Genomic DNA, 14,468 nt, shown 5'->3' with positions numbered 1-14,468 from the left:
GAATTTGAACTCAGAATGTAAAGGCAGGCAAAATGCTGCTAAGCATTTTGCTCAGTGTGCTATTAATAATAATAATGATAATAATAATAATCAGAAAATAGCACTACTAGGCACCAAACACATCCTACGTAAAACACTTTCAATACAGTAACAATAAGAGCACCACAACAAACCACAGCACATAATCAAGGCACACAGAGCTGCACTCAGTAGTGAAGTGAAAGCACGTGATAAAAATAAGACTACTGAATAATAATAATCCTTTCTACTGGAAACACAAGACCTCAAATTTTGGGGGAAGGTATTAAGTCGATTACATTGACCCCAGTACATAACTGTTGCAGAGCCAACCTTGGCAGAATTCAAACTCAAAACCTAATGGCAGACGAAATACTGCTAAGCATTTTGTCTAGAATGCTATTAATAATAGTATATATAAATATATATACACTCTCAGAGTGGTTGGCATTAGGAAGGGCATCCAGCTGTAGAAACTCTGCCAGATCAGATTGGAGTCTGGTTTGCCAGACCTCAGTCAAATCGTCCAACCCATGCTAGCATGGAAAGCGGACGTTAAACGATGATGATGATGATATATATATATACACACACACATACATTTGTATGCCTTTGTATTCATATCTGACCCCCTATCATGGCTTGACAATTGGTGTTGGTTTGTTTACATCTCCATAACTTGGTGATTTGGCAAAAAAGAAACCAATAGAATAAGTACCAAGCTTAAAATAACTACTGAGGTCAATTTCTTTGACTGAAACCCTTCAAGGTGGAGCTCCAAAGACTGAAACAAGATGACATAAATTGCTGTGTAGTCCTACAGCATGGCACCTAGGGCAGGTATGTTATACTACAGCTCCAAAACCTAGTGAATGAATTTGGTATACAGTAAGAGAAAGGAAGCCAAACCTAGATAAATTTATGTATGTGTAAAACAAACATCATTGTCGTACAAGTGGTGTCATTCATTTTGCAATCCTCCATGAAGGCGTGTCCACTTCTTTGTGTTGGTTGTGTTCAAGGGATTAGGTGGTGAAATAGTAGGTTACATCAAAATAAGTGAGAGTTGTTGACAGGAAGAGCATCTGGTTGTAGAAAATCTACTTTAGCAAATTTCATCTGACCTATGCCATGGAAGCATGGAAAAAAATTGACTTTATAAATGATGATCATCATCACCATTATATTTGTGTGTGTAAGTATTCATGTTCATATGCTACCACTTGTTAACTGGTACTCACTTGTTTATGTCACCCTTCCAAAAAAAGAAAAAAATAGTGGTCAGCAAAAAACCAATACTAAACTTAAAAATAAGTACTGGGGTCATTCTGATTGACTAAGCCCTTCAGGTCAGCGCTTTGGCCTGACCACAGTCCAGTGACTGAATAAGGCAAAAGAACAACAGAAAAGAACCTGATGATCTATTGTGATTGAGTGTCAAAATTTACTTGGAACATTTATTGCAGGGTTCCAAACAACTATAATGGTGAAACCAACATACAATATAAACTTGTGCTATTCTTTATTTCTCTTATATATCATCATACTTTCTGAACTACTCACTGAGTCACTTGATATTCACCCTTCCTTCTTACCATAACTCCCTGCCTCAACATCTATTTACATTTAGTGTCAACTACCCCTCCTGTTCACTGCTGACAAACTTCATCCCCTATTTACTTCTGAGCACTTACACTCATGATTTCTATCCATTACTTACTCTCTCTCTCTCTCTCTCTCTCTCTCTTCCCTTCACTCTTTTAGCCTTTACTCATCTTTCCTGGTTTTTCTATCACCATGCTCTCTCTCTTATTCAGGAGGTTTTTGGACATGCTACCTCTTTATCTCTCTTTCAGGCACCTTGCATCTGCCCCATCCACCCATATGCAATGTGAAGTAGCCCTGAATTACCACTCTCTGACTCTCTCTCTCTCTCACAACCCTAGGCTCTTACTATTACTCATCCTTCCTAATGCTAACAATTTTACATTGTGTACTGGGTGCTTTATTTGCTCTTCTGGCACTTGTGAAATTGTCAAGTAACTTGAAAGACAGAAAAAGAATAAGGAAGAAGGTAAAAGCTCTCACAATGAAGTGTTGGGAGTAGGAGTGGGAGTATTCTGGCTGTAGTGGGATGGCTTTATGCCAAGTGATAAAAGGCTAAAGCATGGTAAAAGGCTAAAGTATGATAGAGGGACAAACATAGGTGTCTTGCTATAGAGGAGACACATGGCTTTCAGTCATTGTATAGGAGTGGGTGGGAGTAGTTGGAAAAGAGATAAAGATGATACTGATAGAGTTCTAGAGTGAACTCCCAGGGTACAGGAAAGTGAGCATAAGAGAGAACACAGGCAGAGGGTCAGGAGAAGGGAGAGTGTGTGAGGGTAGAATAACAAATGGTTAAAAATAAGGAGTTAAAACACATTGTATGATGTAGTTCTAAATTACTCTATGCCAGAGGGGATACATTATATGAGGTCTTAAATTGATTGTTTAAAAAAGATTGATAAAAAAAACCCAAACAGAATGGTAATAGATGGAATACATTTGATTACAGATATGATTGACCTGGTGCTAAGCAAATGATGACTATTATGACAATATAGAAAGAACAGAGTGATTGCAGTAGATTTTTAACTCACAATCTATCAGCAGAAGTATTATGAATATGGATGTTTGCATGCTTTGGAAAGTAAAGTGATGTGACATTTCCAGGCTGTTCTTTCATCTGAGACAGGGAGAGAAAAATTGTTTTTATTGGTTTGTAAATTATTTCCGTCCTCTCTCTCTCTCAGATAAAGAGATAGCAACAAACATCAGATTTTGCTTTTTCTATGCTATACAAACAGAATTGCCAAACTGGGGTATAAAGCTGTGGATAACATTATTTTTCAGGGCTTCGTACTGGTATTATCATCGTTGTTTTAACATACACTTTTTCATGTTTGCATAGGTCAGACAGAAATTTTGAAGCAGATTTTCTATGGCCAGATACCCTTCCAAGTAAGGTAATATTTCCTCATTGCCAGGCCTGTTTTTCAAGGAAGCCAGGAAATGAATAATGTTGAGAATATGCAAATGATGCTCATTTGCAATCATCACAACGTCAAGACAAGAGTACACACGAATACTCACATGCATAGACAAAAACTAAAAGAACCCTGACGTATGTGTGTGTGTGTGTGTGTGTGTGTGTGTGTGTGTGTGTGTGTCTGCATTTGTCTTCACCCACTACCAGTCACAATCAGTTTTGGTGGGTTTACATCGCCATACTTTATCAGTTCAGCAAAAGAGACCAATAGAATAAGTACTAGGCTTAAAAAAATAAGTCCTGGGATCGATTTGTTCAACTAAAATCCTTCAAGGCAGTATTCCAGCATGGCCACAGTTAACTGACTGAAATAAGTAAAACAGTAAAGGATATTGTGGCACTCCATCAGTTACGACAACAAGGGTTCATGAAACAGCCTGCTTGTGAAATGAATGTGTAAGTGACTGATCACTCCACAGACACGTGTACCCTTAACGTAGTTCTCAGGGAGATTCAGCATGACACAGAGTGTGACAAGGCTGACCCTTCGAAATACAGGTACAACAGAAACAGGAAGAAACAGTGGTGAAAGAGTACAGCAGGGTTTGCCACCCACTTCCGAAGCCTCGTGGAGCTTTAGGTGTTTCGCTCAATAAACACTTACAACACCTGGTCTGAGAATCGAAACCACGAACCTACGGCCATGAATCCGCTGCCCTAACCACTGGGCCATTGCACCTCCACAGTACAGAATATATATATAATTAGATGTAGTCAACTTAACTCCTCCCTCAAAATTTCTGGCCTTGTGCCAAAATAAAATGTCTGAAATTAATTTAGCCAACTTTTTTAAAATTTTAATCTAAAATATCATGTTAAATTAAATTAAATCAGTGGTTCTCAACCATTTTTTGCCTATGGACCCCTCTGATTCCTATTTTAATGGGGTGGACCCTTATAGCCATTTGACATTTAAAAAAAGCCTATTGCATTTTTATCATTAATTGTTATAATGAATTGTATAAAAAAAATTGCTAAACTATTTTGAGTATTGTAAAAATATAACCAATTTATTGTACATAAATTTTAACAAGAAAATTTTATATGGACCACCAAGGGCCATATGAACTCCAGTCGAGAACCTCTGAACTAAATAAATTGGAACCAACTTATAGGCAATCCTTAGATATAACTTTTAACATTTTTCTTGCAAAATTTTCAATCAGGGCTACTTTCAAACATCTAAAAATTGTGTGGTACATTTTATGGAACTCATCTGACAACTCTGCCAAGCAAACTTATTCATATTAGGAATTGCAAATCACAATAATTTGCATAATTTTTTCCACCACAGACCACAACCAGTTTAATGGATTCTGGGGTGGGGCCATTTTCTTTTTTCCAGTTATTATGAGCTGGTTTGTCCAATAGCTTATCACTTGACTGTGACCTTTTGATATAAAGTATATTTAAATAGCCAACATTAGAGTGAATTAAATGAAACTGAAAGAAAATGTTTTTATCTGCTGAAAATAATGAACCCCTTATGAAAACCAGCAATAAAATGAAATTGAAATCATGATATATATACATAAATATACCATTGTAGGTACATGAAGTGACATGAAAAATAAATATTGAGCAATAAATGGAACTTTACAAAATCTTTTCTCACTATACATCTACAAGAGATCAGCTGATCAGCTGGCATCATGTGCACAAAGATAATGTATTTACAATATTTATCTATTGGAGTTGATGTTACTAATCTACCTAATCATTTTCTTTCAGTCTCTGGATTGTAACCAACAATTTTTTTACTAATAATTCATTAAGAGTTATTCAGAATTTGGCAAAACACCAAGTACCTCTCACTTTCATTTCATAGTCAGACATTTTGTATATCTATATCAAAAGATCACCCATGGCTGTAGTTATATCAAATAATCACTATTGAATATCCATTTTGAAGCCTAACGAGCTGAGTCATTTTCACTTTGACAAGAGAGCAGTCCCTTACAAGTTTTAACAGTTTTGAGCATAATATGATTTCAGTTGAAAACTACAGGTTTACAAAACTATCATTTCCCTAACAGCAAAAAGCTTAATTTCTCTATTGCACGACTATATGTACTGAAGCATTGAAAGCCAAGTGTCCTAACCAACACCACACAGTACCAAAGACACAGCACCACACTAGCATCAAAATGTGAACCATTAATTCTTTAGCCAGCCTACTGAAGGTGGACACTACTACACATGATTTATGAGTTCAAATCTTGCAGATATTTTTATATGTTTCTGAGCAGAAAATTTTGTTCTGTCTTCAGATCATTTAACTGTTAAAAATATCTCAGATCATCTGCTAATGTTTATCATTTTGTAATGGTTTCTTTTTTATGAGAAGATTTATCTTTTCTGTTTGATACCATGAAACTTGGGCTAAGTATAGGCTTTCAAGTCACTGTCAACATCCAGTGTCCAGGTATTATTTACCTGTATGTAGATTTGAACAGAAATCAGTTTATCTTCCAATATGAATTTTTGTTTAATATGCATTTGGCACTTGGGCGACCTGCTGTGCTTGAAGAGACCTATTGAGTCAAGTACATCAACATCAAAATAAAAATCAAATGGAAATTGTAGTTGTGATACCCGTGCTGGTGGCACTTAAAAAGCACCAACCGACCATGGCCGTTGCCAGCCTCCCCTGGCACCTGTACCGGTGGCACGTAAAAAGCACCCACTACACTCACGGAGTGGTTGGCGTTAGGAAGGGCATCCAGCTGTAGAAACACTGCCAGATCAGACTGGAGCCTGGTGCAGCCTCCTGGCTTCCCAGACCCAGGTCAAACCGTCCAGCCTATGCTAGCATGGAAAACGGACGTTAAACGATGATGATGATGATGATACATTTGAAGTTGCTATTTGTTAATTTATTAAAGGCGAGGAAATTTGATAAAGCATATCAAAGCTGCATATCAGTTATCAGATTTAGTAGAACCCTCAGCTGTAAAGATTTTATCTGATTAGCTACAAGACAGGAGTTAAGAAAGTAGCTAATTAATATAATCCTTCAGATGACACTTGGTGATTAATTAACTAAATGATATCTGCATATAACAATAAAGAAAATGCTAAATGCTAAAAGTTAATGGGAATTAGAAGTGACAGGTACGTTGTGGAGAATATTCTTGAAAGGCTCTATTTAAATCACAAAATATTTCTTTTCTTCAGAGCAGAACAAGCTACTATATATTTTCTTTTCTGTTCATTAAAATCTTGCTAAATCTTACAGGCCACTACAAGTTTATTTTCATTCTGGTATGGAAAATAAAATCTATGGCTAGACATACCATAGAACAACAAAAATCTACAAATAATTCTTTGATGAACAGGGACGACTGATATTGAGTGTGGACCGTTTAAATTTATCCAACTTAGTATCTGGTAGAAAATAAAAATTTATGAAATAAAAAAAAAATTACTTGATACAATTTTAGAAAGTTTCATGTTAGGAAGGCCATTCAACTATATATGATTTGTAGTGTAGCAAGTTCTGCTTGCATGGTAGAAAATATAAATAAAAATAATGAGAATGTGACAGAAATAAAGCAACGATAACGATGATATGACAAAAATTAACATTTTTTTTTAACCTTCATCTTAAAACTTAAGCCTGAAATTTTATCAACTGCAACTTTTATTTCCCTTCCATTATTTCCATAATGAAAAAGGAACAATAAAACAGTTTTACTCGTTTTAAAAGAATTGTACTTATTCTATTACTTTATTTATTAACTTTATTCTCAGAATTTAGTCTTCTCCAACTGGAAAAAAATTAGATACGATAAGTGAAACGTTCATTGCTTCTTAAGTCCTCTGGCTCGCATCCTAATAGGCACCACCCCTAACAACACCGCAGCTACTGATGCTATGATTCGAATAAAGCAGATTGTTCTACTATTACATGTTGAACAGAGAAAGAGTAACAGAAACAGAAGCAAAACGATCATAAGATAAAAATGGATAGTCCAGCCAGTTTTTCATGGAGCTGGAGCATAGCCTATTGATTAATCGTCTACAGCAGATTTTCGCAGCGTGCGGTGGGGTGTATGGGATGGAATTTTCCGGCATTTGACACGTTAACTAGAAGAAATTGTGTTCCTCGTGATTACATCTTCTTCTTCTTCCACCCCACCCGAAATATAAAGATAATATTGATTTCTGGCATAAACATAAGACCTCGGATAGTTGAGGAGGGCAGAAATGACATGTTGTAGCATTCATGCATTTCTCACTAGCAATCGGAATAGATGGCAACAACTAATAGAGGCTGGCAGAAGAAGCTAGATATAAGGATAAAGAGAAGAAAGAAGGCACAAGATTATTATCATCGCAAAAGTGAAAGAAATAATAAAAACAAAACACAGATTGAATGAATAACTGAGTGAAAGAATAAACGGTGCCTTAACAATATGAATAGTAAATAATTTATGATGAATGGATTCATAGAAAAAAAGATGCACTTTTACACATACACCGAGTTTAATAGATTGTTGATAAACCATCGAAAAGCAATAAACTAATGCATAAAGGTTTATATAAATTTCGCATGACAACTACAGCCAAACATACCCTGTATACATACTCTCTTTATAAACACGCACTGTAAAATATCTTTTAGGGATATACATTGAAAAAAATCTCAAAAGATAACTAATGATTTTAAAAAATAATAAATGTCCAAGACTTCACGCTAATTTTTTTTTTTTTATATTACCATCATTGTATTGCCAATATCACATGTTTATCCTAATGACAATTCGATTAATACGTTTAATATCGTGTCGTAGCTTAGCTCCAGGTCAGCCTTTATTCAGCAAACCTAAGATCAAACCTAAGGCGCTCTAGCCGTGACCATCCCGTCATTTATCCACATAGTTTACCCATAGTTTACTAGCGTGCTTGCTTTTTTTTTTTTTTTTTTTTTTAGATCTTGTCCGATCACGCAAAAATGATTATCTGTTCAAAATGTTACAAACTTCAATTAGGATTTTGGATATAGGAAGAGCACGAGATTCTGCGACGTTCAAGCCGTTCTTAGAAAAATATATTAAAAGTAACATACCTTCAGCTCCCTAACAGGTTGACTAGGGGACAAGTTCTTCTTTAAACTGCTTCTACTTGTTATGATATCATCTTTCTCTTCTTTGTTCTCTTGGCCGTCAGCAGAGGATAAAGGGTCCTTCTCATGCACTGACAACAATTGGACTCCATCGTAATGATCGGGTTTCACTTCATTTTTTCTATCGGCGACAGCGAACACAACCGGTAAATTTTGTTGTTGCTGTTGTTGCTGATGTTGGTGATGATGGTGATGATGATGATGACGGGCAGTAAGTGACCGTTTAAAGCTTTCGGCCATCACCACACTCGCTGACCAAATTGTCATTAAAAGACACAGTTGTTGTATATGATGCATCCTTTTTTTCTCTGTTGCTCGGTAATAACAATAGGAGGTGGAATAAATTCAATTACGATTTCGTCCGTAAGAATTTCCGAACTAGCTAAATCACAACAGGTTGGTTTTTCCGATTCAAAATCAACAAACGCGACAGAATGCAGGTTGCGAGTTTCACTTCAGCTTTAATGATAATGCCAAGCAGCCAAAGACTGCATTAGAAGTTTGTCATCCACTACCATTCAGCTCTGAACGTGAGTGACCATGTAGCGTATTTAGTATGAGAAGCGATGACTATAGTAGTTTGGGGGTGTGTGTTATTGAGTGTGCGTGCATGTGTATACGTTGTGTATGTGTGTAAGCTTACGTGTATATATATATATATATATGCAGAGGCACGGTTTTATTTAATAATACAACCTACCCCTCCTTTAATAACCTGAGAGGCGAACTAGTCTTCCTAGGTGGAAATTTTTTAATGTAACATGTTTGATAGATGCACTCTGAATCTTTCAGTTTAAAATCAGGGAAATTACCAAATATCCTTTTTTTTTTCTCCTTTCTCTTAATTTTATTTTATTTGCACACACAAAAAAAAAAAAAATCTAATTCAACCTTGTACGCAAGCTTACCTTTTGTTCATTCAATGAACTCTTCCATTGTTGGGGCTTTTTCGAGAATGATTTACAACGGTTTTCTTCATTTCTTTCTTCAATAGGTAGCAGGTGGTGGGAATTATACATCACGAGGATTTAAACAAGTTTTCAACGTGTATGTCATTAATTAAAATTAATATTGATTTGATTTTATTTAGCATATGACCAAAAATTTGAAGAGAGATTGTAATCATTTGAATTGCAATCAGTATAATTAATTTATCACCTTGCGAACTGAACTCAATGCATAGCTACCTACTGCAAAAGCATTTTGTGCCACACCCCTTCTAAATCTACCTATATGTTATATGGTATCTAAGGTGAACCTGTTTGATATTTGAAATATACAAATTACCTCAATTTAAAACGTTTTTGTGATGTTTTGTATTAACATTTTGAAATATAAGATATTGAAAGTATCTTCAAAACAATATAGATCATTAAAAAAAATACATAGATCACTTTATAAAACTTTTATAAATTTCTGTTGGTTAACTTGCATGCGAAAAGTATCAGTTAAATCTCCTTCTAACAAAGCTTCTCCGCCTTCGGTAAGGTAGATTGGGGTACTTAGTGCTTAAAAAATAATAATAACAATAACAAAAAGGGCGAGTTGATCATGGCCGGCAAGCTTTTAATCATATATCTACTAAATCGGGTATGGTCCGAGACCAAAAAGGAACATATGTGCGTGTGTATCTAAATCAAATTAATTCCTCAAACTTAAAGCTTTTGTGCATTCCAAAGGACTTTCAGCCTAACCTGAGGTGGCGGCATATTGCGATTACGATGTTAAACTATACAGACAAGTGTTGTCAGCTGGGCCCGGTTACGATAAACGCGGAGCGACGAAACCGTTCTGCATGCACTTGTTTAGTCGAATAGGCTGCTGTTGCATGTAAGATCGTTCGCTGCCTTCTGCGTGTGAGGGATGGGCATTTTTTCTGTCTAATGGCTTATACAGCAATGGTCTCTGTAGCAGACGCGACTAAAGGAAAAATTGAGAATGCTGTCTCTTCGTCAATCTTTGATCGACTTGGAGAGAAAGGTTAGGACAGAGAGGGAAGTGCTGCACTCCAGTAAATTCGTCGAAAGATTATTGCTATTTAGCCTAGGGCAGACCTCTGATTAAAGACATTCCAGCCGTGGTCACCTCATCTTTTCAAAAGTATATTTTAAACGGCATTTTCCATTTTTTTTAAAAATTAAGATGGTGGGAAGTGTATGATTCGAAGGAGATTTTGCTGCTATTTCAGGCAGTCGGAGTACCCAATAGAAGTTCTCTCATAGAGAAGGACCCTAGTGAATGGGTCTAATTTGAGCATGCACCTCTAGACTGGGAAAGTGATAGCTAGGAGGAGGGCAGTTACCCTTAGTAGTTAGGACAATATTAGATATGGGGGAATCCTGATTGGAACTGAGTGGGAGTCCTCTTTGAATACCCTATCATATATGTGTAGTAACCATTCCATATAGTGTCCCCTCATCCCACACCATTGTAATAATTAAAGAAATTATTTTTATTGTTGTTGTTGTTGTTGTTGTTAAGGCAATGAACTAGCAGAATTGTTAGCATGCTGGAAAAAATGCTTGGCAGCATTTCGTCCATCTTTACATTCTGCATCTGAGTTCAAATTCCCTCAAGGTCAACTTTGTCTGTCATCCTTTCAAGTTCAATAAAATAAGTACCAGTTGAGCACCAGGTCAATGTAATTGACTAGCCAAAAATTTCAGGCCTGTGCCTTTAGTAGAAAGGATGATGATGATGATGATGATTATCATTATTATTGTTATTATTATTATTATTATTATTATTATTATTATTACTATTATTATTATTGAGTGAGAGAGCAGTGCATGCCATCAAAGTGACACTGGGATACAAATATACAAAGCCCAGTATACCCATCATGACTACCCGTCTGATAAGGGTACACCAGGCACATGCATCACAACCATATGTGCATGACATGGTGATCTCATATCAAGATAAACAGCACATGACCTTGTAGGTGGGGCCCAGTTAGAATTTTCTTCTGGTCAAGTAGCCCATCCCGCTCAAAAGGTCCCTGAATAAGGATTATTTAAGGATGTTGAATGAACCACCCATGTCTCCAAAGGTGAATTATCCAAACCCCAAGAATCCCTCTCAACACAAGGCTATGATGCTCCCCCACTACTTCTGCTCATGAACAGAGATGCACATATCGTCAGCCACTAAGGGACATACTCAACTGGTTAAGGTCAAACAACTGACAAGCAAATCTGTGGTATTGAGCAGAATATTTGCTGTAGCCCATCTTTTATACCAAGACAAAACAGTGTACATGATAGCACTTCCAATCAGTTAAGATCAGAAGCCACGAGAGCCACTGCCTGGTACTGCATCAGGGCATTTATTATTATTATTATTATTATTATTATTATTATTATTATTATTATTATCATTATTATTATTTATTTAATTATTTATTTATTATTATTTCTGTTAGAACATACGTTTGAGGGTTACCCTTTTAACAACCAAAACTATGGAGTATAAATGGAGAAAAATCAAAACTGGCAGCAAATATGCACTGACTCCATGAACATAGACCTAGCAAACATCCCCCAGTAGAATCATATCAATGTTGCCTCTTTTAACAGTAAAAATTAAAACCACTGCATATGTCAAAGAAAATCATTACTACAGCTGTTTCCCCTTCTGTTAGATACGAGTAGCACACAGCTAGAGCCCTTTAAATTACCCCCAAATGTAAGGCTTCTCTATCACTGGGAATCTCAATGACTCACCCTTTTCTTCTAAGTCAGAAAATATTTCATCTCTCAACAATTACTGACACTGTACATAGTTCAAATGAAGCTTGCAATGCAGTACTGCTCTCATATCCGGTACAGTGCTGCTACACACACACACACACACTTATTGCCCATAAGGGGGTAAACATAGAGGGAACAAACAAGGACAGACAAAGAGATTAAGTCGATTACATCAACCCCAGTGTGTAACTGGTACTTAATTTATCGACCCCGAAAGGATGAAAAGCAAAGTCGACCTCGGCAGAATTTGAATTCAGAATGTAACAGGAGACAAAATACCGCTAAGCATTTCGCCCGGTGTGCTAACGTTTCTGCCAGCTCACTGCCTTAAACACACACGCACACACACGCACACACACACACAATCTCACTCACACACAGCCACCACTACCTGTCAGAGAAAGCCACTCAACTATTGGTATGGATTCAGCAACAGTCACAATCCAGCCTCTAACTCACATGTGCACAATCCAGCCTCTAACTCACAAGTACAAGTACAGTCACAATCCAGCCTCTAACTCACACTCTGGTGGTGGTCATTGTTGTCATTATCTTCATGGTAGTCACGGTCATGATCATATTCCTGTTAGTGATGTCTGGTGGTTTTAGTGGTGGTAGCAGTAATAGTGGTGCAATGATGGTGGTTTTGGTGGTGGTGGTGGTGGTGGTGGTGATGATAATGATAATGTACTTGCTTGCTCTTACAGAATTCTATTGCCAATTCAAAGCATCATTCACTTTGCAACATTTACATTACATACCTAAACCAGAACAGCCATCTCTCTTGGCTGAATGTTCCTCTGATTTCTATACTTCCCCAATTTATTTACTCTTCATTTTACCTCTAAGTTAGAAATGAGCATTCATCGTGTTCCTATTGATGTAGGATCAAATTGCCTACATATAGCCCTGCTCTCTCCCTCACAATCAGTCTACAACTTTCTTTTCTGTAGGATTTTTTTTATGCACCCTTTTCTAGCCTAGCCAGGCTCATAGGCCCGGTTTCCTGATTTCTGTGGTGTATGTGTTCCCCCCACCTGGACAGGACACCAGTCCATCGCAGCGTTACTCAAGAAACAGTGAGAGTAAGTTGGAGTGAAAGAGTACAACAGGGTCGCCACTACCCCCTGCCAGAGCCTCATGGAGCTTTAGGTGTTTTTGCTCAATAAACACACACAACACCTGGTCTGGGAATTGAAACCGCGAGTCTGCTGCCCTCACCACTGGGCCATTGCGCCTCCACTTAGAATTAGTAATTCCAAAGAATTACTTACCTGTAGGATTAGTAATTCTTTAAATTTATTACATTCCCATCTAACTAGCCTTTATCCTATCACTAATCTTTATCCCCCTTATCCATGCACTAAACATATCACTTCATAAACCTTATCTAATATTTCCTTTCTGAAGTACAAAGGAACAGAAAAGAACTCTTTGCTGTGTATTCAGAATTAAATATGTTTATAAAAGTTTCAAAGTTCATAAAATATATACCAGGTGCATTCCAGAAGTTTTCAAACTTTTGCAGCAGAGATATTTATTAGTTTCACCGATGCACACAACTCTAATCTCCTTCAAATTAGGAACCACTGGCTTCAATGCACATTGTGCTGCAACAGCCACTTCGTGAAAGTTCCATGGAAGTTCTCCAGAGTGAAGATGTCCAAGACCCTTGTCACAGCCCCCCCCCCCCCATCGTCATAGCAACTGCCTCTGAGGTTCTCTTTAAGCTTGGGGAGCAACTGAATGTCACAGGGAGCAATGTCTAAACTGTAGGGAGGATGAGGGACAGTTTTGATGCCCTTCTCTGTCAAGCAGTTGGCTACCAAAATGCTTGTCATTGAGCACCCTGGGGACAAACTTTGCACAAATTTTACACATGTTCAGATTTTTATGAATCGGGTGTGCTGAAAGTGTAACTGCTAGAGTAAGAATAGCCTGGGCAAAGTTTAGAGAGCTCTTACCCCTGCTGGTGACAAAAGGCCTCTCGCTAAGAGTAAAAGGCAGACTATATGATGCGTGTGTACGTACAGCCATGCTACATGGTAGTGAAACATGGGCCGTGACAGCTGAGGATATGCGTAAGCTTGCAAGAAATGAAGCCAGTATGCTCCGATGGATGTGTAATGTCAGTGTTCATAATCGTCAGAGTGTAAGTACTTTGAGAGAAAAGTTGAACCTAAGAAGTGTCAGTTGTGGTGTGCAAGAGAGACGGCTGCGCTGGTATGGTCATGTGACGAGAATGGCTGAAGATAGTTGTGTGCAAAAGTGCTACACCCTAGCAGTTGAGGGAGCCTGTGGAAGAGGTAGACCCAGGAAAACCTGGGACGAGGTGGTGAAGCACGACCTTCGAACTTTAGGTCTCACCAAGGAAATGACTGAAGACCGAGTCCTATGGAAGTGTGCTGTGCATGAGAGGACCCGGCAGGACTAGTCAGGCCATATCCCGTGGCCCCTACCTGGGACGTAGTCGATCCAC

The 14,468-nt window shown here is 37.6% G+C and overlaps 1 protein-coding gene across 2 annotated transcripts in view; it reads right to left on the bottom strand.

Moving 5' to 3' along the window:
• The window catches only part of LOC115232456, a 51,034-nt gene extending 42,164 nt beyond the window's left edge, over positions 1–8,870 (bottom strand). Inside the window, exon 1 of one of the 2 annotated variants that reach the window (XM_036512721.1) lies at positions 8,181–8,870. In XM_036512721.1, coding sequence (XP_036368614.1) covers positions 8,181–8,534 — 354 coding nt within the window. In that variant the 5' untranslated portion in view covers positions 8,535–8,870. The remainder of the gene's footprint in view (positions 1–8,180) is intronic. The other variant, XM_029802337.2, reaches the window with a different exon arrangement.
• Positions 8,871–14,468: the final 5,598 nt, after the last annotated feature.

The sequence above is a fragment of the Octopus sinensis genome, linkage group LG2 (genome assembly GCF_006345805.1).
Source record: "Octopus sinensis linkage group LG2, ASM634580v1, whole genome shotgun sequence".
NCBI classification, from domain to species: Eukaryota; Metazoa; Mollusca; class Cephalopoda; order Octopoda; family Octopodidae; genus Octopus; species Octopus sinensis.
This window is presented reverse-complemented; position numbering and strand designations above follow the sequence as displayed.